Genomic DNA, 18,270 nt, shown 5'->3' with positions numbered 1-18,270 from the left:
CTGGCCTCAAACTCACAGAGATCCGACTTTCTGTGCCTCCCAGAGTGCTGGAATCACAGGTGTGCGCCACCATGTCTGGCAAGTGTTTGGATTCTTAAGGAGTAAGGCTTGTGGGGTGTGACACCACCAAACTTAACATACATAAGTAGCCTGGCTGACCTGCCAAGCCCCTCAGTCCCACTGCCCAATGTAGCTTCTAAGAAGATAAGTGTGTGTTGGGGGTAGCAGGGGTATCTTAGTGGCAGAGTGCTCTCCTAGCATGTATGAGGACTTGGGTTCAAGTCCTAGTATTACAAAACAACAATAAACCCCTAAGTAAAAGAAGATACGCATCAATGGTAGGTGACCTTTTACCACAGCACTCGGAAGCCAGAGGTAGGCAGATCTCTGAGTCTGGCAAGGGTCATTTTAACAAGGTTTGTTTGAACAGATTTCCTTCGGCTTCTGGCTTCCTTGCTTCCCTGTCCCTGGGGATAAGCATGTCTACCTGCAAGCACAGTGAAGGCCCCTTTCATATAGTTTTGTTTCCTGCTTTTAGGGGCAGAAGTCAGAGTATCTGTGTTAGTTACATGTCTATCATCATGATAAAACACCATGACCAACGCAATTTATAGCGGGAAGGTTTCGGGGGGGCTTATGGCTCCAGAGGAATAAGTTCATCACTGGCACAGCGACAGGAAAGCTGAAACATCTCAAACTGAAAGCAGGAAGCAGAGAGCAAACTAGGAATGGCTGAACAGACTCTGCCCCCAGTGACATACTTACTCCAGCAAGGCTACACCTCCTAAGCCTCTCCAATCAGAGCTACCAACTGGGGGCAAGTATTCAAATGTCTGAAACTAGGGGAGACCTCTCATTCAAACCACCAGAGTCCCAGTACCTGTTCCCCTCACATTACAGCGGTTGCTTCAACCACCGCACACGACGGTGTGCTGCAAGGATTAAACTTGGGTCTTTGGAAAATGTCTTCCCTGGCCCTGGCTTGAGATTTTCATCTCTTAGTCCCAGTAGCCCGAATGCATGTAAAAGCTCCTCGTGATGACAGGGCCAAGTCCATGAAACAATTGCTCCTTACCCCACTCCAGGTATCTGGCACCTTATGGGCCCTTAGTGATGAACTGTGAACTAATGGTGAATGTTATTACCTATATGAAATTCCCTAGTCAATGGTAGTGGTTATAGAAACTTGGCAGCTTGCCTGAAGACAGAGCCCCGGCTCTGTCTCGGCTTCTATCACCTTACTGGTTGACCTTGGGCTTCAGGTTCATCATCCACGAAGTGAACACAATGGCACCTATTTCATGAGATCATGATGAGGATCAGATAAGGTTCAAGGTGTGAAGACTTCACACTTTGCTCAGCAGATAACTGCCGATAGGTTATTAAGATGTTTATGTTCCCTGAGAGTTACTGGCTGTTACGAGGCGGCCGTCCTCACTAGAAGGCAGACCGCATCTGGGAGGCAGTCACCGCTCCACAACTATTAAGGTTCTGTGCCATTTAACCGTTGTGTTTAAGTCCCGAGGCGGCCAAAATGAACACAAAACAAAAAAGGAGACTCTACCCATAGCAAATCTCTCCTCCGACACGTTTACAAGGTAAATAAACTAGGGATAGAATTTAGACTTAGAAGCCGAGAAAAAGACGGCTGCGCCACACCCACTCCGGAACAAAGCCACGGCTGTCTCGCTTCCTCAACACAGCCAGCAGGAGCTGGGCTCCCGTGCACGGAGGGTGGACCGCAAATCCCCAACCACGCCTACAAAACCTCGCGTCGGGCCGCGCACCCGGCGCGCGGCGGACAGCCTCTGACGTCACGCCCGCGCCGGCTCCGCCGCAGGCCCCCTGCTCGGCTTCCGCCTCCTGTGCCGGCGTCGCTTTCTGGAAGGTTCGCGGAGGAGGCGGCCGGAGACCGTTACTCCGCAGCAGGCCGGAATCCGTGTCCATCCGTCCTCCTGAACCCGCGCGGACATCGCTAGGGTCGCCATGCCGGAGAACATAGCTCCCCGAAGCGGGGCGCCCGCCGCGGGGCCCGGCGGCCGCGGGAAAGGCGCCTACCAGGACCGCGACAAGCCGGCCCAGATCCGCTTCAGCAACATTTCCGCGGCCAAAGGTATCGCCCCTCGCCGGCCGGCCCAGCGGGTGCGGCCTTCAAGGTTGCCTCGTCTCCTGGAGCGCCTCTTTCTTAAGCACGCCCGAACGCGAGCGGGGCTGCCCGTGGACACGCCCCACCGTGGGTCGCAGTGCTCCGTGGACTCCCCGCAGGCTTGTGCCGTGTTCGCCACGCTGGTGCGGACCGCAGTGATAGAAAATACCGGGGCTGAAGGCAGTGAACCCTGAAATCTGACGCCTCAGAACTAACGCTTGGCTGATTATTAGACCTAGTGTTAGACAGCACAATATATGTACTTCAAGGTTCAGTTTAAATGTCCTTTGGCGTAGTGGTACTAAGTGGATAATCAGTGTTAAGTTGGGTGGGTTCCATTGAACTGGCAGTGCATATGGTGAAAACCAGGCAGATCTGAGTTCTGTTCTCTGTTAGTGCATATTTATTAACCTGTGAGCCAAAGGCCCCTTACTGTAAATTAGGGGAAGTGTTGCTTTCTGTAATTGTGAGGATTTAGAGAAACCGAACTGAAAATGGGGTGTGTGTGACTATATGCATATACGGATATGTGTATATATACACACACACGTAAAACAAAGCCTTATACTGGGTGTGGTAGTGCATTCCCGTAACCCCAGTACTTAGGAGGCAGAGGCAGGCGGAACTCTTGCGTTCGAGGCCAGCCTGGTCTATATAGTGAGTTCCAGGACAGCCGAAGCTACATAGAGAAATCCTGTCAAAAAAAAAGGCCTTAGAGATTATTGTCTGGGTGTGTCTGGAATGTAGTACTTTATTTGGACTGGAGAAAAAGAATCACGTTGTGAGAGGATCCCAGCAACCATTTGGCTTTATTTTCAGTTCAGCCTTAAGGGGTGAGGTAACAGTTATTTGCAGGGCTGCTGAGAGGATCAAACGTGAGTGTATAAAGTACACCTTGAGAGTATTTTGCCCACCTATCTAGGTGACTCGCTAGTGCTGTAAGATGAGTGCAGGATAAAATGAAGTCAAGGTGACCAGATGGATGATTTAGGAGTATTTTGGAAGTTTGGAGAGAATACCTAGGAATTTACTGAGTATATATGTGGTGGTGGAATGATAGGGATGTTGAGAGATGAATTCTAGGGCCATCTGAATGAGAGAGAATGCACATTATATGACAAAATGAGTTTACTTCAGGCAGCTGTCTTACGGTTTCTATTACTGAGAGAAAATGAAAACAAGTTGGGGAGAAAAGGGTTTATTTGGCTGATATTGGAAGAAGTAAAGACACAAACTCAAAACAGCAGGAACCTAATTAAGTCTGAGATGACTTTAGCTTGTGTCAGGTTGACATAAACTATCCAGCAGTCCCATTTTCAAAGGTGGGGTGCACAAAATATTACAGCAGGACCGAAGGAGCTGTGCGTTAGAGGAGGGAGCGGTCACCCAAGTTCCATGTGAAGCCATTTAGATAGTTACTAAAAGAGCAAAGGGCAAATGAGTTTTTCCAAGTTGAGACAACCCTAGGAAGAGAGAAAGGCCTCTGTCACATATGGCTTGAGTTTAGTTCTGGGCACTAATTCATTTTGGTGTTACTCAGTTATTCACCCCACACTCCCAAGTAAAGACAGTAATTCTTGTTAATGGTGACATATTGCGCAGACACAAAATCCCGGTAGCTCTGTGGGTCATTTAAGTCACTACTCTGTGCTACAGATTCAGCTTCTAGAAATGTAGCTCTAAAATACTGTATCGTTGGGTAGTGACTATCTAAAGCAGGTCCACTGAAGTCACCCGAAACTTTGATACTGACTGCTAGACCAGAGCCATGCAATACATGAGATACTGTTATTTGCCCTTTGCCTGACTGTGCAAAAGCAGACTAGTTATGAAATAAAGAAAAGTCACTACACAGCAGGTCCTACATGTCTATTCTTGGCAGATAACATTCTTGCGGGGAGAGAAAAGGTGAATGAATGAGTTGTGTAAATGTTAGGATGTTCTGTTTTAAGAAATAAGAGGAAGTAACACTCTAAGATCTTAAGACTAGAGTGTAACATTTTGATTCTCACAAGAAGCTTCAAAATGGCATAGGCATAGCACATGTGAAGCATTATAGTTTCTGACAGGGTTATTTTTAAAGTCTTGGTTTAATATGTGTCTTTCTATTTTAACAGCGGTTGCTGATGCCATTAGAACAAGCCTTGGACCTAAAGGAATGGACAAAATGGTAAAAAAAAAAAAAAAAAAAAAGTTACATAATTACTTATTGAGAACTCCTGTTTACATTCTAAGGCCTAACAAAGGTTTGTGCTGTTTTCAGAGCTGGCAAATAGTTCTTGCCTAGAATGGAACAGAGGCCCTAAATTGGAGCCCTTGTATGTACTACCCCCTCCCTCCTCAAATCCCTCTAAATATCTTAAAATTCATCAAAAGGAGAGGTTACTTCAGGTATCATTTAACTCTATATTTTAATGCTTTTTGGGTTGTGTGTGTTATTTGAATCAATTTAAAAAAAGCTGAGACAGTCCTTTAATCCTCCTGCCTCTGCTTCAAGTGCTGGGTTCCCAGGCTTGTGCTGCCATGTTCATTTATTCATTTACTTTGACACCTGTGCTAATCCTTCTGCCTCAGCCTCTTGGTGCTAGGATTACAAGTGTTGGCTGCCATACCCAGCTCAAGTTTTCTAACTTTTTGTAATTGACTGGCAGTGTAAAACATACTGTCTAATGGATTGACGTGTCCTCACATGGAGAGCTAGTTAGCCACCAAAAGTGAGACAAACCAGTGTGGCCAGCCACGGATTTGTGGACCTGACCTGAAGTTCTCACGCCTGAGCAGCGGGTGTTTTACTTACTGATCTTCTCTCGATTCTTTAAGTACCCGGAGCAGGGGCCGGGGGATGGCTCAGTGGCTGAGGATGCATATGTCATACAGAGGACCCAGACTGCTTCCACCACTAGGTCCAGGGCTTCCGTCAACCCTGGTAGCCGAGCACTGCTCACGTGTGCACACACAACCACACCTAATAGTAAAGTGGCCCAAACAGAGCCCATTAGCCCTTGGTAGAGTTGAATGTGCTTGCATTACATGAGCGAAAGGGAAGAGCTTAAACAAATTGCATGCGTGAATTGTGCGCAGTGGTGAACGTTGTAGAGACGTTAGAGCACTGCATTAAATTTTTAAACATTCTCCAGATTCAAGATGGAAAAGGTGATGTGACCATTACAAACGATGGCGCCACCATTCTGAAGCAAATGCAAGTATTGCACCCTGCAGCCAGAATGGTAAGTGCATACAAGTGCTTTGTGTTTTGAACAAGATCTTGTTCTGTAGCCCTAGTGACCTGGTATTCACTGGTAATCTGGTCAAGCTGACCTTGAATTCAGGAGCAATCCGCTTCACCCTCAGTACAGGGATTATAATCATGGGCACGTGCTCTCTGCTAAGCGGTGTTTGTTGTTGTTGGGGTTTTCTTTTTTGTGGTTTTTTTTTTGGTTTTGTTATTTTTTTCCCCTGAGACAGGGTGTGTCTGTGTAGCCTTGGCTTGTCTTAGACTCACTTTGTAGACCAGGCTGGCCTCAAACTCACAGAGATCCTCCTGCCTCTGCCTCCCCAAGTGCCAGGATTACAGGTGTGAGCCACCACACCTGGCTAATAATGTCAAATTTAACTCTTATCAGTATGCTATGAATACATTTGAAAAACAAACCACTTAGCTGTTAGCCTGTGAGTTTGAGGCCAGCCTCATCTACAAAGTGAGTCCGGGACAGCCAGGGCTACACAGAGAAATCCTGTCGTGAAAAACAAAACAACAAAAACAATTGATACTATTAAACAGAGAATTTCTGAACTTTATGCTAAAAATGTACATTTTTAAGATACACTGCTCTTTGTGAGGTGCTTTCCCTTGCTCTGTGCTGTGGATTGAACCCATGGCATTGAGCCTGCCCAGTAAGCCTTGTCTACTGAGCCACGTGCAGTTTTTTTTTTTTTTACATGAACAGTTCTAAAACAAATATTTTAATGACAAATTGTTTTCACTGGTGGTTATTAAAATATTAATTCATGAGTCACAAGTAATATGTGGGTACAGGGGCTTGTCTGAGACTGATTTTCCAACCAGGGACCATGCATGGATATAACCTAGAACCCCTGCTAGGACATAGCCCATGGCAGCTCAGTATCCAAGTGACTTCTCTAGTAAGGGGAACAGGGACTGTCTCTGGTGTGAACTCTATGGCTAGCTCCTTGACCCCCCCCCCCCTCCGTGGGAGGAGCAGCCTAGCTAGGCCACAGAGGAGGACATTGCAGCCAGTCCTGGTGAGACCTGATAAGCTACTGTCAGATGGAAGGGGAGGAGGACCTCCCCTATCAGTGGACTTAGAGAGGGGCAAGGAGGAGATGAGGGAGGGAGGGTGGCATTGGAAGGGAATGAGGGAGGGGGCTACAGCTGGGATACAAAGTAAATAAACTAAAAAAAAAAAAAAGTCACAAGTAGTCTTATGGCAAGTGAGAAATTATAATAGTAAATATGTGGTTTAGGAATTGCTGTCTTCCTATAATCTTAAGTTCTGTTGTGCCAAAGTAGCTCAGTTGGAGAGCACTGGACTGAAGTACTCTGGCTGTGACATGAGAGAATCGTTTGAGTCTGTCAGAGACAGCGTAGAGCCCTGCTTCACGAAAGGTCTCCTTTCACTACTTTGAAGGTGGCTGTGTAAATACATAGACCATGCTTCTATGGGGTCACTTCAGAAAAACTTGACAGAGGTGTTTATGATTGACTTTGTAGGTTCTCCGTCTGTATGAGATGCCTGCAAGTCTTTAGTGCACTTTTTTGAGGCAGGGCATCATTTGGCCTACATTAGCCTGGACCTGGCTGTAGCGAAGGATAGCCTTGGGCTTCTGATCCTGCCGCCTTCACCCAGGCACTGGAATTAAGTGTGCACCACCCCACCTTGAAGCTGTTTTGAGGCTCAAACCCAGGGAGGGCTTCATGCAGGTTAGGCAAGCACTCTCCCAGCTGTGCCATATCCCAGCCAAGTATTGATGCTTTTGGATAGGACTTTAAAGAGACTGTGTTGAGAACTTCTCTTTACAATCCACAATCTAAACTAGAAATCATTACAAGAATAATTTTGTATGCCACAAACACATTGGTTTTCATCGTTAAATGAAACACAAAGGAAACTAAAAAATGAGATGCCAGGAAAGTATTGCATTTTCTAATTCTGTGTCAGTGACATTGGTGGGATTCATTGGGTTAGGTGTTACTGGGTTCTCTTACCATCTTGATATGTTCTGTTCACATAGCTGGTAGAGCTGTCTAAAGCTCAAGACATAGAAGCAGGGGATGGCACCACGTCAGTTGTCATCATTGCTGGCTCTCTTCTAGACTCCTGTACCAAGCTTCTGCAGAAAGGTTTGTAGAATATGCTTTTTATTACTCAAGAATGACAGAAGATTCTTTTTAAAAAGACAAACTTATAGAAAGCCAAGTTACTAAAATAATGTGGGATCGAATATTTAATTTGAATTAGTGACTTTTTTACCCAAGAATTTCTGTTTTGCTTCTGATTTTTGCAACGCTTTTCTTTATAGAAATAAATAGAATTCTGCTTTCCAAAATTAGATAATAGGAGTATTACTGATCCCAGGCTTAGATATTTTGGTTTTAGATGAGAAAATAAGAGCTCTTGCTTTGATAAGTAGTGTTTATCATAGTAACTCTTCAGTCACTGTGCTTTAAGATAAATGTATGTGTGATGGTTTAGAAACCATAAATTTAGTTTCAGCTTCAATATTGCTTTAGAATGTACTTGATATGTTTTAGTTTTAGGAGTTGATCATTAACCATAATTAATCAATTATTTAAGTCGTGCTATTTACAACTGAACTGTAAATTTGTATCAAGAGTGTTTGGAGATGTGGGGTATAGCTTAGTCATTTTGGATTTTCCTACCATCCTGGAGGGTCCTGGGCTCAACAGAGAAAGGGACATTTTAATGAATAAAATATTTTAAAGTAGTACAAATAAGTACTTTGTCATAATCAACTTAGTTCATAAATGACAGGTATACATCCAACCATCATTTCGGAGTCATTCCAAAAAGCTTTGGAAAAGGGTCTTGAAGTCCTTACTGACATGTCCCGACCTGTGCAGCTGAGCGACAGAGAAACGTTGTTAAATAGCGCAACCACTTCACTGAACTCAAAGGTGAGAGAGACCACCACCTCAGGACAGTTAGAGATAAGGTGTGCTGTGGGGCTGTGGTCATTGGAGACCACCACCTCAGGACAGTTAGAGATAAGGTGTGTGGCGGGGCTGTGGTCCTTGATTGCTGTGCTGTATCTAGTGTTGCCTCAAGAACAACAGGGTAATACTTTCTGTATCTGAATTGATTGTAAAATTGAAGTCAAACGGTCAGTGAAGCTGACAACATTAGTAGGGTTTCTGTGCAGACATGATGTCACATACTTTTCCCCAGCACTTGGGAGGCAAAAGCAGAGATAGGCTTCTCTGAGTTTTAGGGCAGCCTGATCTACACAGTGAGTTCCAGGGTAACCAGGGCTACGCTGAGAAAGCCTGATTTGAAAACAAAACAAAATAAGAATTAGTAGTCTTTGTCAGTAGAGATAGTTTTTATTTAATATTCGGCAAGTGTGTCCTATTTTTTTATATGTACTCTTGAGGATTTTGTGTGTCATTCCCTTTTACAGGTGGGAAAACGAAGTTAAACAGCTCATCAGTGGCACACTTGAAGGAAATGGAGCTGGCATTTGAGCTCTGGATTGTGCATCCACTGTCCAGCTCTTAGTATATGTGATGCTTTTCTTATTTACAGGGTACAAAGTAGTGAGGAAACATTTCTTGGGAAATTTCAGGTGAAACAGTGAAAATTTAAAAGTTGGGGCTGAAGAGAGTATTTGTTTTTAGGCAAGGTTTCTCTTCGTAGCCTTGGCTGCCCTGGACTTACTTTGTAGACCAGGCTGGCCTCAAAGTTACGGAGATCCGCCTGCCTCTGCCTCCCAGAGGGCTGGGATTAGAGGCGTGTGCCACCGTGTTGGTGTGTGCCAACTCTGAAGAGATTTCTTAACAGTTGAAGAGTATTTGCTGCTGTTTTAGAAGACCCAGCGTCTACATGGCAACTCAGAACCATCTGTAAATTCAGTTCCGAGAGATCTCACTCCCTCTTCAGGCCTCCCTAGGCACCAGACACACACGTGATGCACAGACATACATGCAGACAAAATACCCATGCACATAATTTTTTAAGATTATAAACAAATATTAATGGGTTTCATGTTGCCATCTGTTCTATAGTGATTTCACCCAGTACAATTTCATTTCCTGTAATTACAAATCGATGGTAGAGGGTACAGTGTGATATCAGTATATACCTTTAATCTCAGTAGAGGCAAGCAGATCTCTGAGGCCAAGCAAGCTCCAGGCCAGCCAGGGTACATGGTGAGGCCTTATCTCAAAAACAAAAACAAACAAAAAATAACCTAAATGGTATTAGGTAGAAACTAATTTTTTTTAGTGTTCTAGTTTGTTTGTTTTAGTCTGCCAAGGACGTGAAGAAATTTGAATACTAACCATTTGCTGTTTTGTCAGTCCCTTGGTATTAGGTATATAAATAATCTGATGATAGCTTGATTACACATTCAATTTAGGTAGGAACTCTGTACATAAAATTAGATGCCTTTAAGATTTATTGATTGATTTATTATGCAGTACAGTATCCTTCCTGCATGTATGCCATCAGGCTAGAAGCGAGCACAAGATCTCAATATAGATGGTTATGAGCCACCGTGCGGTTGCTGGAAATTGAACTCAGGACCTTTGGAAGAATAGCCAGTGTTCTTAATCTCTGAGCCATCTCTGCACCCGCCTATAAATCTATTGGCAATCTAGATAGTGCCAAATGTAATATTTTTTTTAAAAGCATACATGTTTTTATTTCTATATCTGACAACTGGCAAACTGGGTAGGAAAAATAGCTTTGACTGCAGTGTCTTCTAGGTATTCTCTGTATCATATCCAAACAGATGAGGATAAGTTCTTGTAAATCCAGAATGGGTGTTTGTTTTTTAAATTACTGCTTCTGTGGAAGTAACTTTGTGTTTTGAATCTAGGTTGTCTCTCAGTATTCAAGTTTACTCTCTCCGATGAGTGTTAATGCGGTGATGAAAGTGATTGATCCAGCCACAGCCACCAGTGTTGATCTTAGGGACATTAAGATAGTAAAGAAGCTTGGGTGAGCATCTCTATTTCCTTCTTAGTATTACCAAAGCCAGGTGACTTTGAAGAAAGAGCTGGGCGTGATGGTTACAAATATAATCCCAGCACTTGGGGGATTGAGGTGGGAGGCCAGCTGTGAGGTCAGCCTGGACTAGCTAGTGAGTGCTCTGTCACTCTGGCTAGAGTGAGGCTCTGTCTCCACAACCCCTTACAACAAGTACATCCTTAGACTAATCGCCTTCCTGGGCCAGTGGGCGTAATATAAGTGAACCGTAACTGTCAGCAAGTGAGCGTAGAGGACATTGTATGGCAGCCTCTAGGGCTTGCTTGTGTTTCCTTAATGGTAGCGTGGAAGTGTGTCCAAAAGGTTGGAGAACGGGTTCTCAGAACGAATGTGGGACCAAAGCACTGGTCTGATTTGTTGCTCTGATTATTTTTCTTAGTGGAACAATAGACGACTGTGAGCTGGTGGAAGGTCTTGTTCTCACACAGAAAGTGGCAAATTCTGGCATAACAAGAGTTGAAAAGGCCAGGATTGGGCTTATTCAGTTTTGCTTATCTGCTCCTAAAACAGATGTAAGTAAAATTCAAGGTGATTTCCTATTGATTAACTTTCTGATGGGTACTTTAAGATAAAAGTGAAAATACTGATAATAGTATATGTATAAAATGTAGATCTCAAAGGGATTAATAAAATTGAGACAAAAATAGAAATTGTTGCAGCTACTTGTAACATTGCAGGTGAAGACAGTGGTTACAGGAGATTGCATGAAATAAAAAGGTGTGTATGTTACATTTATTCCTTGAATTTGCACGTTGTCCCGATTTCTGAAAGCAGAGATGTCCCCTACTGGAGTCCACAGAAAGTTATTAGTGCAAGTGGAGCCTAGACTAATAACTTGATAGCTGAACTGTTAAAAACGACTCCCTTCTTAAGACACTGCTGTATTAGATCCTTTCCAAAAGGAGCTTGTGGTGCTTCAGGTGCTATATTCTGCCAGCACATGGGTATGTTCAGTATTTTTTCTCAAAAAAAAAAAAGATGAAGCCGTACAAGGATTAATGGTTCATTTCTTGACAACAGTAAGATTTGTCATCTTGTTTATTTTGTTTGTCAGTTGGTTAGAGACAGGGTCTGTCTGTCTGACTCTCTTCCTCCCTCCTCCCCTTTCCCTTCCTCTCTCCTCTCTTCCTTCTCTCTGGAACTCGTCTGTGATGGACTGAACCCACAGAAATCCACCTGCCTCTGCCTCTCCCGCCTGTTAGTATTAAAGGTATGCACTGCCATACTCAATAATGTCCCAAGCCACGAAGTAAAAAGGGTACAGTTTACATTATTTCTGTAATACCTACGGTATGTAGAAAATTTTCATGTTCGAGAAATAGTAACCATTTTGCATTTTTCAGTTATCAAAAATGTAAAACATTTCAGGCAGCAATAGAGCCTGATGTCATACATACCTATAATCCTAGCTCTCATTGGTGCCAGGAGTGAATTGAAGGCCAGCCTGGGTTACATCTTGTCTTTCAAACACCCAAAAATCAATATAAGGTATGGTTAAAAAGAACCAGCTTTAGCTGGGCAGTGGTGATACACAGGTTTAATCCCACGTTTAAAGTCAAAAGCAGGTGGATCTCTTGAGTTCAAGGCCAGCCTGGTCTACAGTGAGTTCCAGGACAGCTTTGACTACATACACTGAGAAGCCCTGTAGGTGTATATGTACATAAATAGAACCAGCTCTGTTTGTATATGTCATTTTAGACCTCTTCCTGTGCGTATCTATGTAACGGGTACGGGCTTGTCTTTCACTTTCCGTTACATCTCTTGCTATAAATAATTGCTGTGTTATTCCAATCAGATGGATAATCAGATCGTAGTGTCTGACTACGCGCAAATGGATCGAGTGCTTCGAGAAGAGAGAGCCTATATTTTAAACCTGGTGAAGCAGATTAAGAAGACAGGGTGTAATGTCCTTCTCATACAGAAGTCTATCCTAAGGTTTGGGACTTTATTTTCTTATTCCTAGGTTTATAATTGACTTATCTTATGTGTATATGTGCTTAAGGGTGTACACTGCATGTGCACAGGAGCCCTGAGAGTTTAGAAGGTGTTGGATGCCCTGGAACTGGAATTTGTAGGTACTATAAGCCTAGGAACCGAACCCAAATCCTCTGCATGAGCAGCAAGCACTGTTAACCACTGTACCGTCTCTGTCTTGCCACCAACCCCAGCAATTTTTTTTTTCCCCAAAAGAAACATTTACTTTGTTTCACAAGCACAGGAAATCTAGAGTGAATATTTTGGCACACCATATTTTCATTAATAAAGACAGGACTATTTTCTCTAAAATTAAACATTGGATATAATTTTTCTAATCAAGGTTTTAAGAAAATTAAGGGTAAGCATAGTTGTTTGGGCCTATGACACCAATACTCAGAGGCTGAGCCGGAAAGATTGCTAGGAGTCAGCCAGTTTGAGATACGTGAGGCCTTTTAAAAAAATTAGAGATTGGAGAGTGGCTTGGTTTTTTTTTAGGTCATTTGTTGCTCTGGGACCTGGGTTTGGTTCCCAGCACCCACATGTTGGCTCACAAACATGTAAGTCCAGTTCCGGGGAAGGCACCTATTGAACACCATGGACAGCGGGTGCACATATGGTGCGTGTAAATGCATACAGGCAGAATGCTCATACGTTGTTTTTAAACGAAAAAAAAATTTAAAAAAATATTTTTATGAAGCTATTCTAAAACTGTTTGAGGCTAGGGATGTAGCTTAATTGTTGGTGCTTGCCTACATGCACAATGCCCTGGGTTTGATCTCCGTGGTTTCAACTGGGTGTGCTAGCAATTAAGATGAGGGGGCAGATAGAGAGTTCAAGGTTCAGCTTCAGCTAAATTCTAGGCTAGCTTGGGGTACATGAAAATCTGTCTCAAAAACAAAACAGTGAAAAACACCAGCTGAATTAATTTACTAAAAAAGGTATTTATTTAAAGTGCTTTGGGAGGCTGAAGAGGTGGCTCAGAGGTTAAGAGCACTGGCTGTTCTTCCCGAGGTTCTGAGTTCAATATCCAGCAACCACATGGTGGCTCACAACCATCTATAATGAGATCTGGTGCCCTCCTTTGGCGTGAAGGCACACATGCAGGCAGAATGCTGTATAAATAATAAATAAATGAGTCTTCTTAAAAAATAAGATGCTTTGGGTGGTCCACAGATAATCGAGTTCTTTTTTCATTTCTAGGTTTTGTTGTTTTCAATAGTAGATAGGCATGTTCCCATTTACTTCCCTGATGAGCTAGAAGGAACCGTAGGTACTCATTTCATATGTGGAGTCCTTCATGAGCAGGGAAAGAGTTCTGATCCCCAGTCACTCCGTGCTCTGATCTTGAGTAAACTGTTCCTAAAACTTGGTTTTTCTTAGCTTTCATCAGGGATGGTAATATCTGTCTTGCTAGCATCATAGGACTGTTATTACTAAGATAGTTTGTAGGAATGAATCATGCTTCTAAATATATACAGTATCAGTAAATACATAAACTATCAGTTCACATAGCAAAATGTGCTCATTTCTTAAATCAAGATCAAATTGCTTGTGTTACAGTTTTGCATTACAAGTTTTCCAGAATAATTAGAACCCTTCAGAAGAAATTTAAACTTCTGTTCACTGTGTCACAAGCCTTTGACCCCAACACTTAGGAGGCAGCTAAGGTTACATGAGAATAGGAGGCAGCTAAGGCTACATGAGAAACGATCTCAAAAAGAAAAAAAGGGAAAAGTGTTTCCCTTCACAATTGCCCATTTGAATAACAGTAGAATTAAAATCTTAACTACTGAACAGTCACTTTTTTAACCCAGCATAACAACATTCTGTATTCCAGAGATGCGCTTAGTGATCTTGCATTACATTTCCTGAATAAAATGAAGATTATGGTGGTTAAGGATATTGAAAGAGAAGACATTGAGTTCATCTGTAAGGTGAGCACTGGTGAATGCAGAAACATATTAGCATGTACTGTGGGTTTGATTTTTAGTGGGTTTTGTGTTAGGGTTAGTGTTTTGTTGTTTAAGGGTGTTTTTTATGTATATGAGTTTTCTTGCATGTGTCTATGTACTACATGGGCCCCTGGGAGCCCTGAAGCGACCCCCTAGAATAGCTGAAGTTAACATGGAGCTGTGAAGAGCAGCCAGTTTAACTACCAAGCTATGTCTCCAGCTGTGGAGGTGCCTTTGTTTTGCCGTGTTGAGTATTGGTCCCAGCAGTTTGAATAACATACCAGACAAGGGCTTGTTCTGCCATTGAGTTACGTCTCCAACATGATGTGGTCATGGTGTGTAGACTTGATTTTCTTTTCCCAGACAATTGGAACCAAACCAGTTGCTCATATTGACCAGTTCACTCCCGACATGCTGGGTTCTGCTGAGTTAGCAGAGGAAGTCAGTTTAAATGGCTCTGGAAAACTATTCAAGGTAACAATGTTACAGTTAAGCTCTACTTTCTATCTTTTTTTTTTTTGTTTTTTTTCTTTTACCATTACTTAATTTGAAATTTATTCACTAAAGATTACAGGTTGTTCAAGCCCAGGCAAAACAGTTACAATTGTTGTACGTGGTTCTAACAAGCTAGTGATTGAAGAAGCTGAACGCTCCATTCATGATGCTCTCTGTGTCATCCGGTGCCTAGTGAAGAAGAGGTAAAGACGATCGTCACTGAGTAATGCATTTTTATTACATTTACTTCGGGTGTGTATGTGTGTGGACACATGCACAACATGACGTGTGTGGAGGTCAAAGAACAAGTTTGGGGGAAGCTTTTCTATATTTATTTATGTTCTTCCCATCATGTAGTTCCTCGGGACCAAACTTGTGTTGGTGTCAGGTATTTTGTTTGCTGAGTCATCTTTCTGGCCTCCATATTCTGAAGACTTTAGTTTGAGGGGCTGGAAGGTAGTACAGTTGATATAACCAAACTGTGGGGCCATGGGACTGGGAGGTAGGCTGGCTTGGACCAAGAGTGGGATCAGGGCATGTCCAAACCCCAGACATATCATTCTGAGCGATCCGACAGAGTAGGACCACTCCCTTCATGCCCTGGAGCACTAGTCCCATTCCCCCACCGTTGCCCTTCTGAGGAGGTCACTGAGCTTGACAACCAGATTGAACTCCCTTCCCCTTAAAAGGTAATGTCCAGAAGCACCTGGAATTCCTCCTGTAAATGAGGCATCCTCAGCACCCTGGCCCCGGCCAATGATGTACACTCAGCCCATAGCCCCCACTTAACCCCAAGGTTTTCATAGCCTTTGTCCCCACTGCCAGTTAAATGAGCTGTCTCGCTGAAGCTGTCTGAAGTGTTTTCACCTGTGCTCACTTCTGCCTGAGGTTGCCATACCCTGCCATTTCTGCCTTGCTCCCCCTCCCAGGATCCACCTGTTGCCATTAACAATGGAGAAGTGGCCAGGCGTGGTGAACGCCTGTAATCCCAGCACTTGGGGAGGCAGAGGAAGTCGTATCTCTTGAGTTTGAGGCCAGCCTGGTCTACAAATCCAGGACAGCCAAAGCTACACAGAATGACCCTATCTTGAAAAAAGAAAAAGAAAAAAAAAAAGGATGGAGAATTGGGCCAGGAACAACATCAAACTGCTGTGTTTTTGGCTTTTTAAAGTTAAAATGTTGCTGATACTCCAACCAAGTAGCGTGCATGGAGATAACCTAGAACCTCTGCACAGATGTAGCCCATGGCAGCTCAGTGTCCTAGTGGGTTCCATAGTAATGGGATCAGGGGCTGTCTCTGACATGAACTGATTGGCTGCTCTCTGATCACCTCCCCCTGAGTGGGGAGCCACAGAGGAAGACAATGCAGCCACTTCTGATAAGACCTGATAGACTAGGATCAGAAGGAAGGAAAAGAAGACCTCCTCTACCAGTGGACTTGGGGAGGGGCATTTGTGGAGAAGGGGGAGGAAGGAAGGAAGGAAGGGAGCTACGGGGGGATACAAAGTGAATCAAGTGTAATTAATAAAAGTTTAAAAAGTTAAAATGTTATTTAAAAAAACTTCTTTTCAGGTAAGTTAAGCTAAAAATATTTGTGAATTTCAGAGCTCTTATTGCAGGAGGTGGTGCCCCAGAAATAGAGTTGGCCCTGAGACTGACTGAGTACTCTCGAACACTGAGTGGTATGGAGTCCTACTGTGTTCGTGCTTTTGCAGACGCTATGGAAGTCATTCCGTCTACACTAGCGGAAAATGCTGGCCTGAATCCCATTTCTACAGTAACAGAACTAAGAAACCGGCATGCCCAAGGAGAAAAAACTACAGGCATTAATGTCCGAAAGGTAATAATATGATGCTTGGTAGAAGGAAACATTGTTTAGTTTTGTCCTTGTTGATTGGTTAAAAGTAGTGTAATTTTGGATACAAACCTGAAACCTGGAAAGGTTACAATATATCCTCAGAATAAAGATGGTGCTGTGGGAAATAGCACTCATCAGCTACCATTTACTAACTTGTAGGAAGGTTAGTCTCACTTTTATTTCCTTGGTTGTAAAAGCATCTTACCTCATTGGTGCGTGGGAGGGCACTAGTTAAGCAGGTGTTAAGTATAATGGTTGTTGTGTCATGAGCATCAGCTGTTAACATGCCTGGTGAGCACAGAGGAGTGATAGCTGTCCCCTTACTAAGTCTTCTGTTGAAGAGATGGGGGGAATACTATTAAGCCTAGATCCTAGTTCTTGAGTGTTACAGGATCCCAAGGGGTGGCACTTCCTGGTTGGTTGTGTGCGGTCAAATCCTGAAGGCATCTGCTCCTCTGCAGGGTGGAATTTCTAACATTTTGGAGGAAATGGTGGTCCAGCCCCTGTTGGTGTCTGTCAGTGCTTTGACCCTTGCAACTGAAACTGTACGGAGCATCCTGAAAATTGATGATGTGGTAAGTAGAGTTGAAAATTCCCTGGGGGGGGTCTGAAGTTTTACTGGTTTAACTTGGTGGGTCAAGAAGATAACAATTCATAACTATTATTTCCTGTAAAAATGAGTTTAGATAATTACCTTAAATGTCATCTAACATTTTATATCATTAAAAGTTTTGAAACCTAAGTATTTTTTTTTTAAATCAGGTAAATACTCGATAATCTGGAAAAGAATGGCCAACTGATACCATCATGGACAGACAGACTGGGACTAAAATGGAAGGGTGATCACCTTGGAGTTCCTTCTCATCTGGAAGCTAGCTTCTTCAGAGTTTTTGGACATTGTCTTCCAGTTGGCATTTGTTTGAAATTGTATTGAAACAATTTAATGAAAATATTAAATATTTGGTCTCAAACTGCATATTAATTTGTCTCTCAGTTTATACTGTTTTTGATACTTTATAGGAAAAGCCTGATGGCAAGCTACGCGTACCCTTAAAGTTTAACCTTGTTGGGGTTTTTGTTGTTGCTGCTTATTCCTGTATATTGTTAGTTTTCTGTTTATTGTGGTTGTGTTTGGTTGGTTGGTTGGTTGTTTGGAAAAGGAGACAACTTGGGAACAGATTAGTTCTCTTCACCATGTGGGTTGCAGGCATCAGACTCACAGGTTGTCAGGCTATCTTGATGACCCATATTTGCAAGTTTTTTTTAACACCAGGATATGGTGGTATATACCTTTAATCCCAGCACTCAGGTGGCAGAGGCAGATGGATTTCTGTGAGTTCCAGGCCAGCCAGGGCTATCTACATTTTGAGACCCTTTCAAAAATTAAAGAAATGTTCTAATATGTTTATCACATGAATAGTGTATTACTTTTCTGTTGCTGTGATAAAACACCACAGCCCAAGGTGTAGATCCAGAGGGTCAAAAGTCCACGGTATCCTGGAGAGCTGCTCAGACATTAAAAGCACTGTCTGCTCTGGTCCTGAGTTCAATTCCCAGCAACCACATGGTGCCTCACAACCATCTATAGTGAGA

General features: G+C 43.1%; 1 protein-coding gene across 1 annotated transcript; it reads left to right on the top strand.

Annotated features, from left to right (window-relative positions):
* Positions 1–1,826: 1,826 nt before the first annotated feature.
* Positions 1,827–17,653, top strand: Cct4 (chaperonin containing TCP1 subunit 4). The gene is made up of 14 exons (XM_021626685.2): positions 1,827–2,113; positions 4,264–4,316; positions 5,284–5,373; positions 7,400–7,508; positions 8,161–8,303; positions 10,226–10,347; positions 10,775–10,907; positions 12,191–12,330; positions 14,210–14,306; positions 14,688–14,798; positions 14,892–15,022; positions 16,425–16,659; positions 17,139–17,252; positions 17,440–17,653. The coding sequence occupies exons 1-14, from the start codon at positions 1,987–1,989 to the stop codon at positions 17,452–17,454; spliced, it is 1,620 nt and encodes a 539-aa protein (XP_021482360.1). The 5' UTR covers positions 1,827–1,986; the 3' UTR covers positions 17,455–17,653.
* Positions 17,654–18,270: the final 617 nt, after the last annotated feature.

Source organism: Meriones unguiculatus, chromosome 12, assembly GCF_030254825.1.
Source record: "Meriones unguiculatus strain TT.TT164.6M chromosome 12, Bangor_MerUng_6.1, whole genome shotgun sequence".
Classification (NCBI taxonomy): Eukaryota; Metazoa; Chordata; class Mammalia; order Rodentia; family Muridae; genus Meriones; species Meriones unguiculatus.
This window is presented reverse-complemented; position numbering and strand designations above follow the sequence as displayed.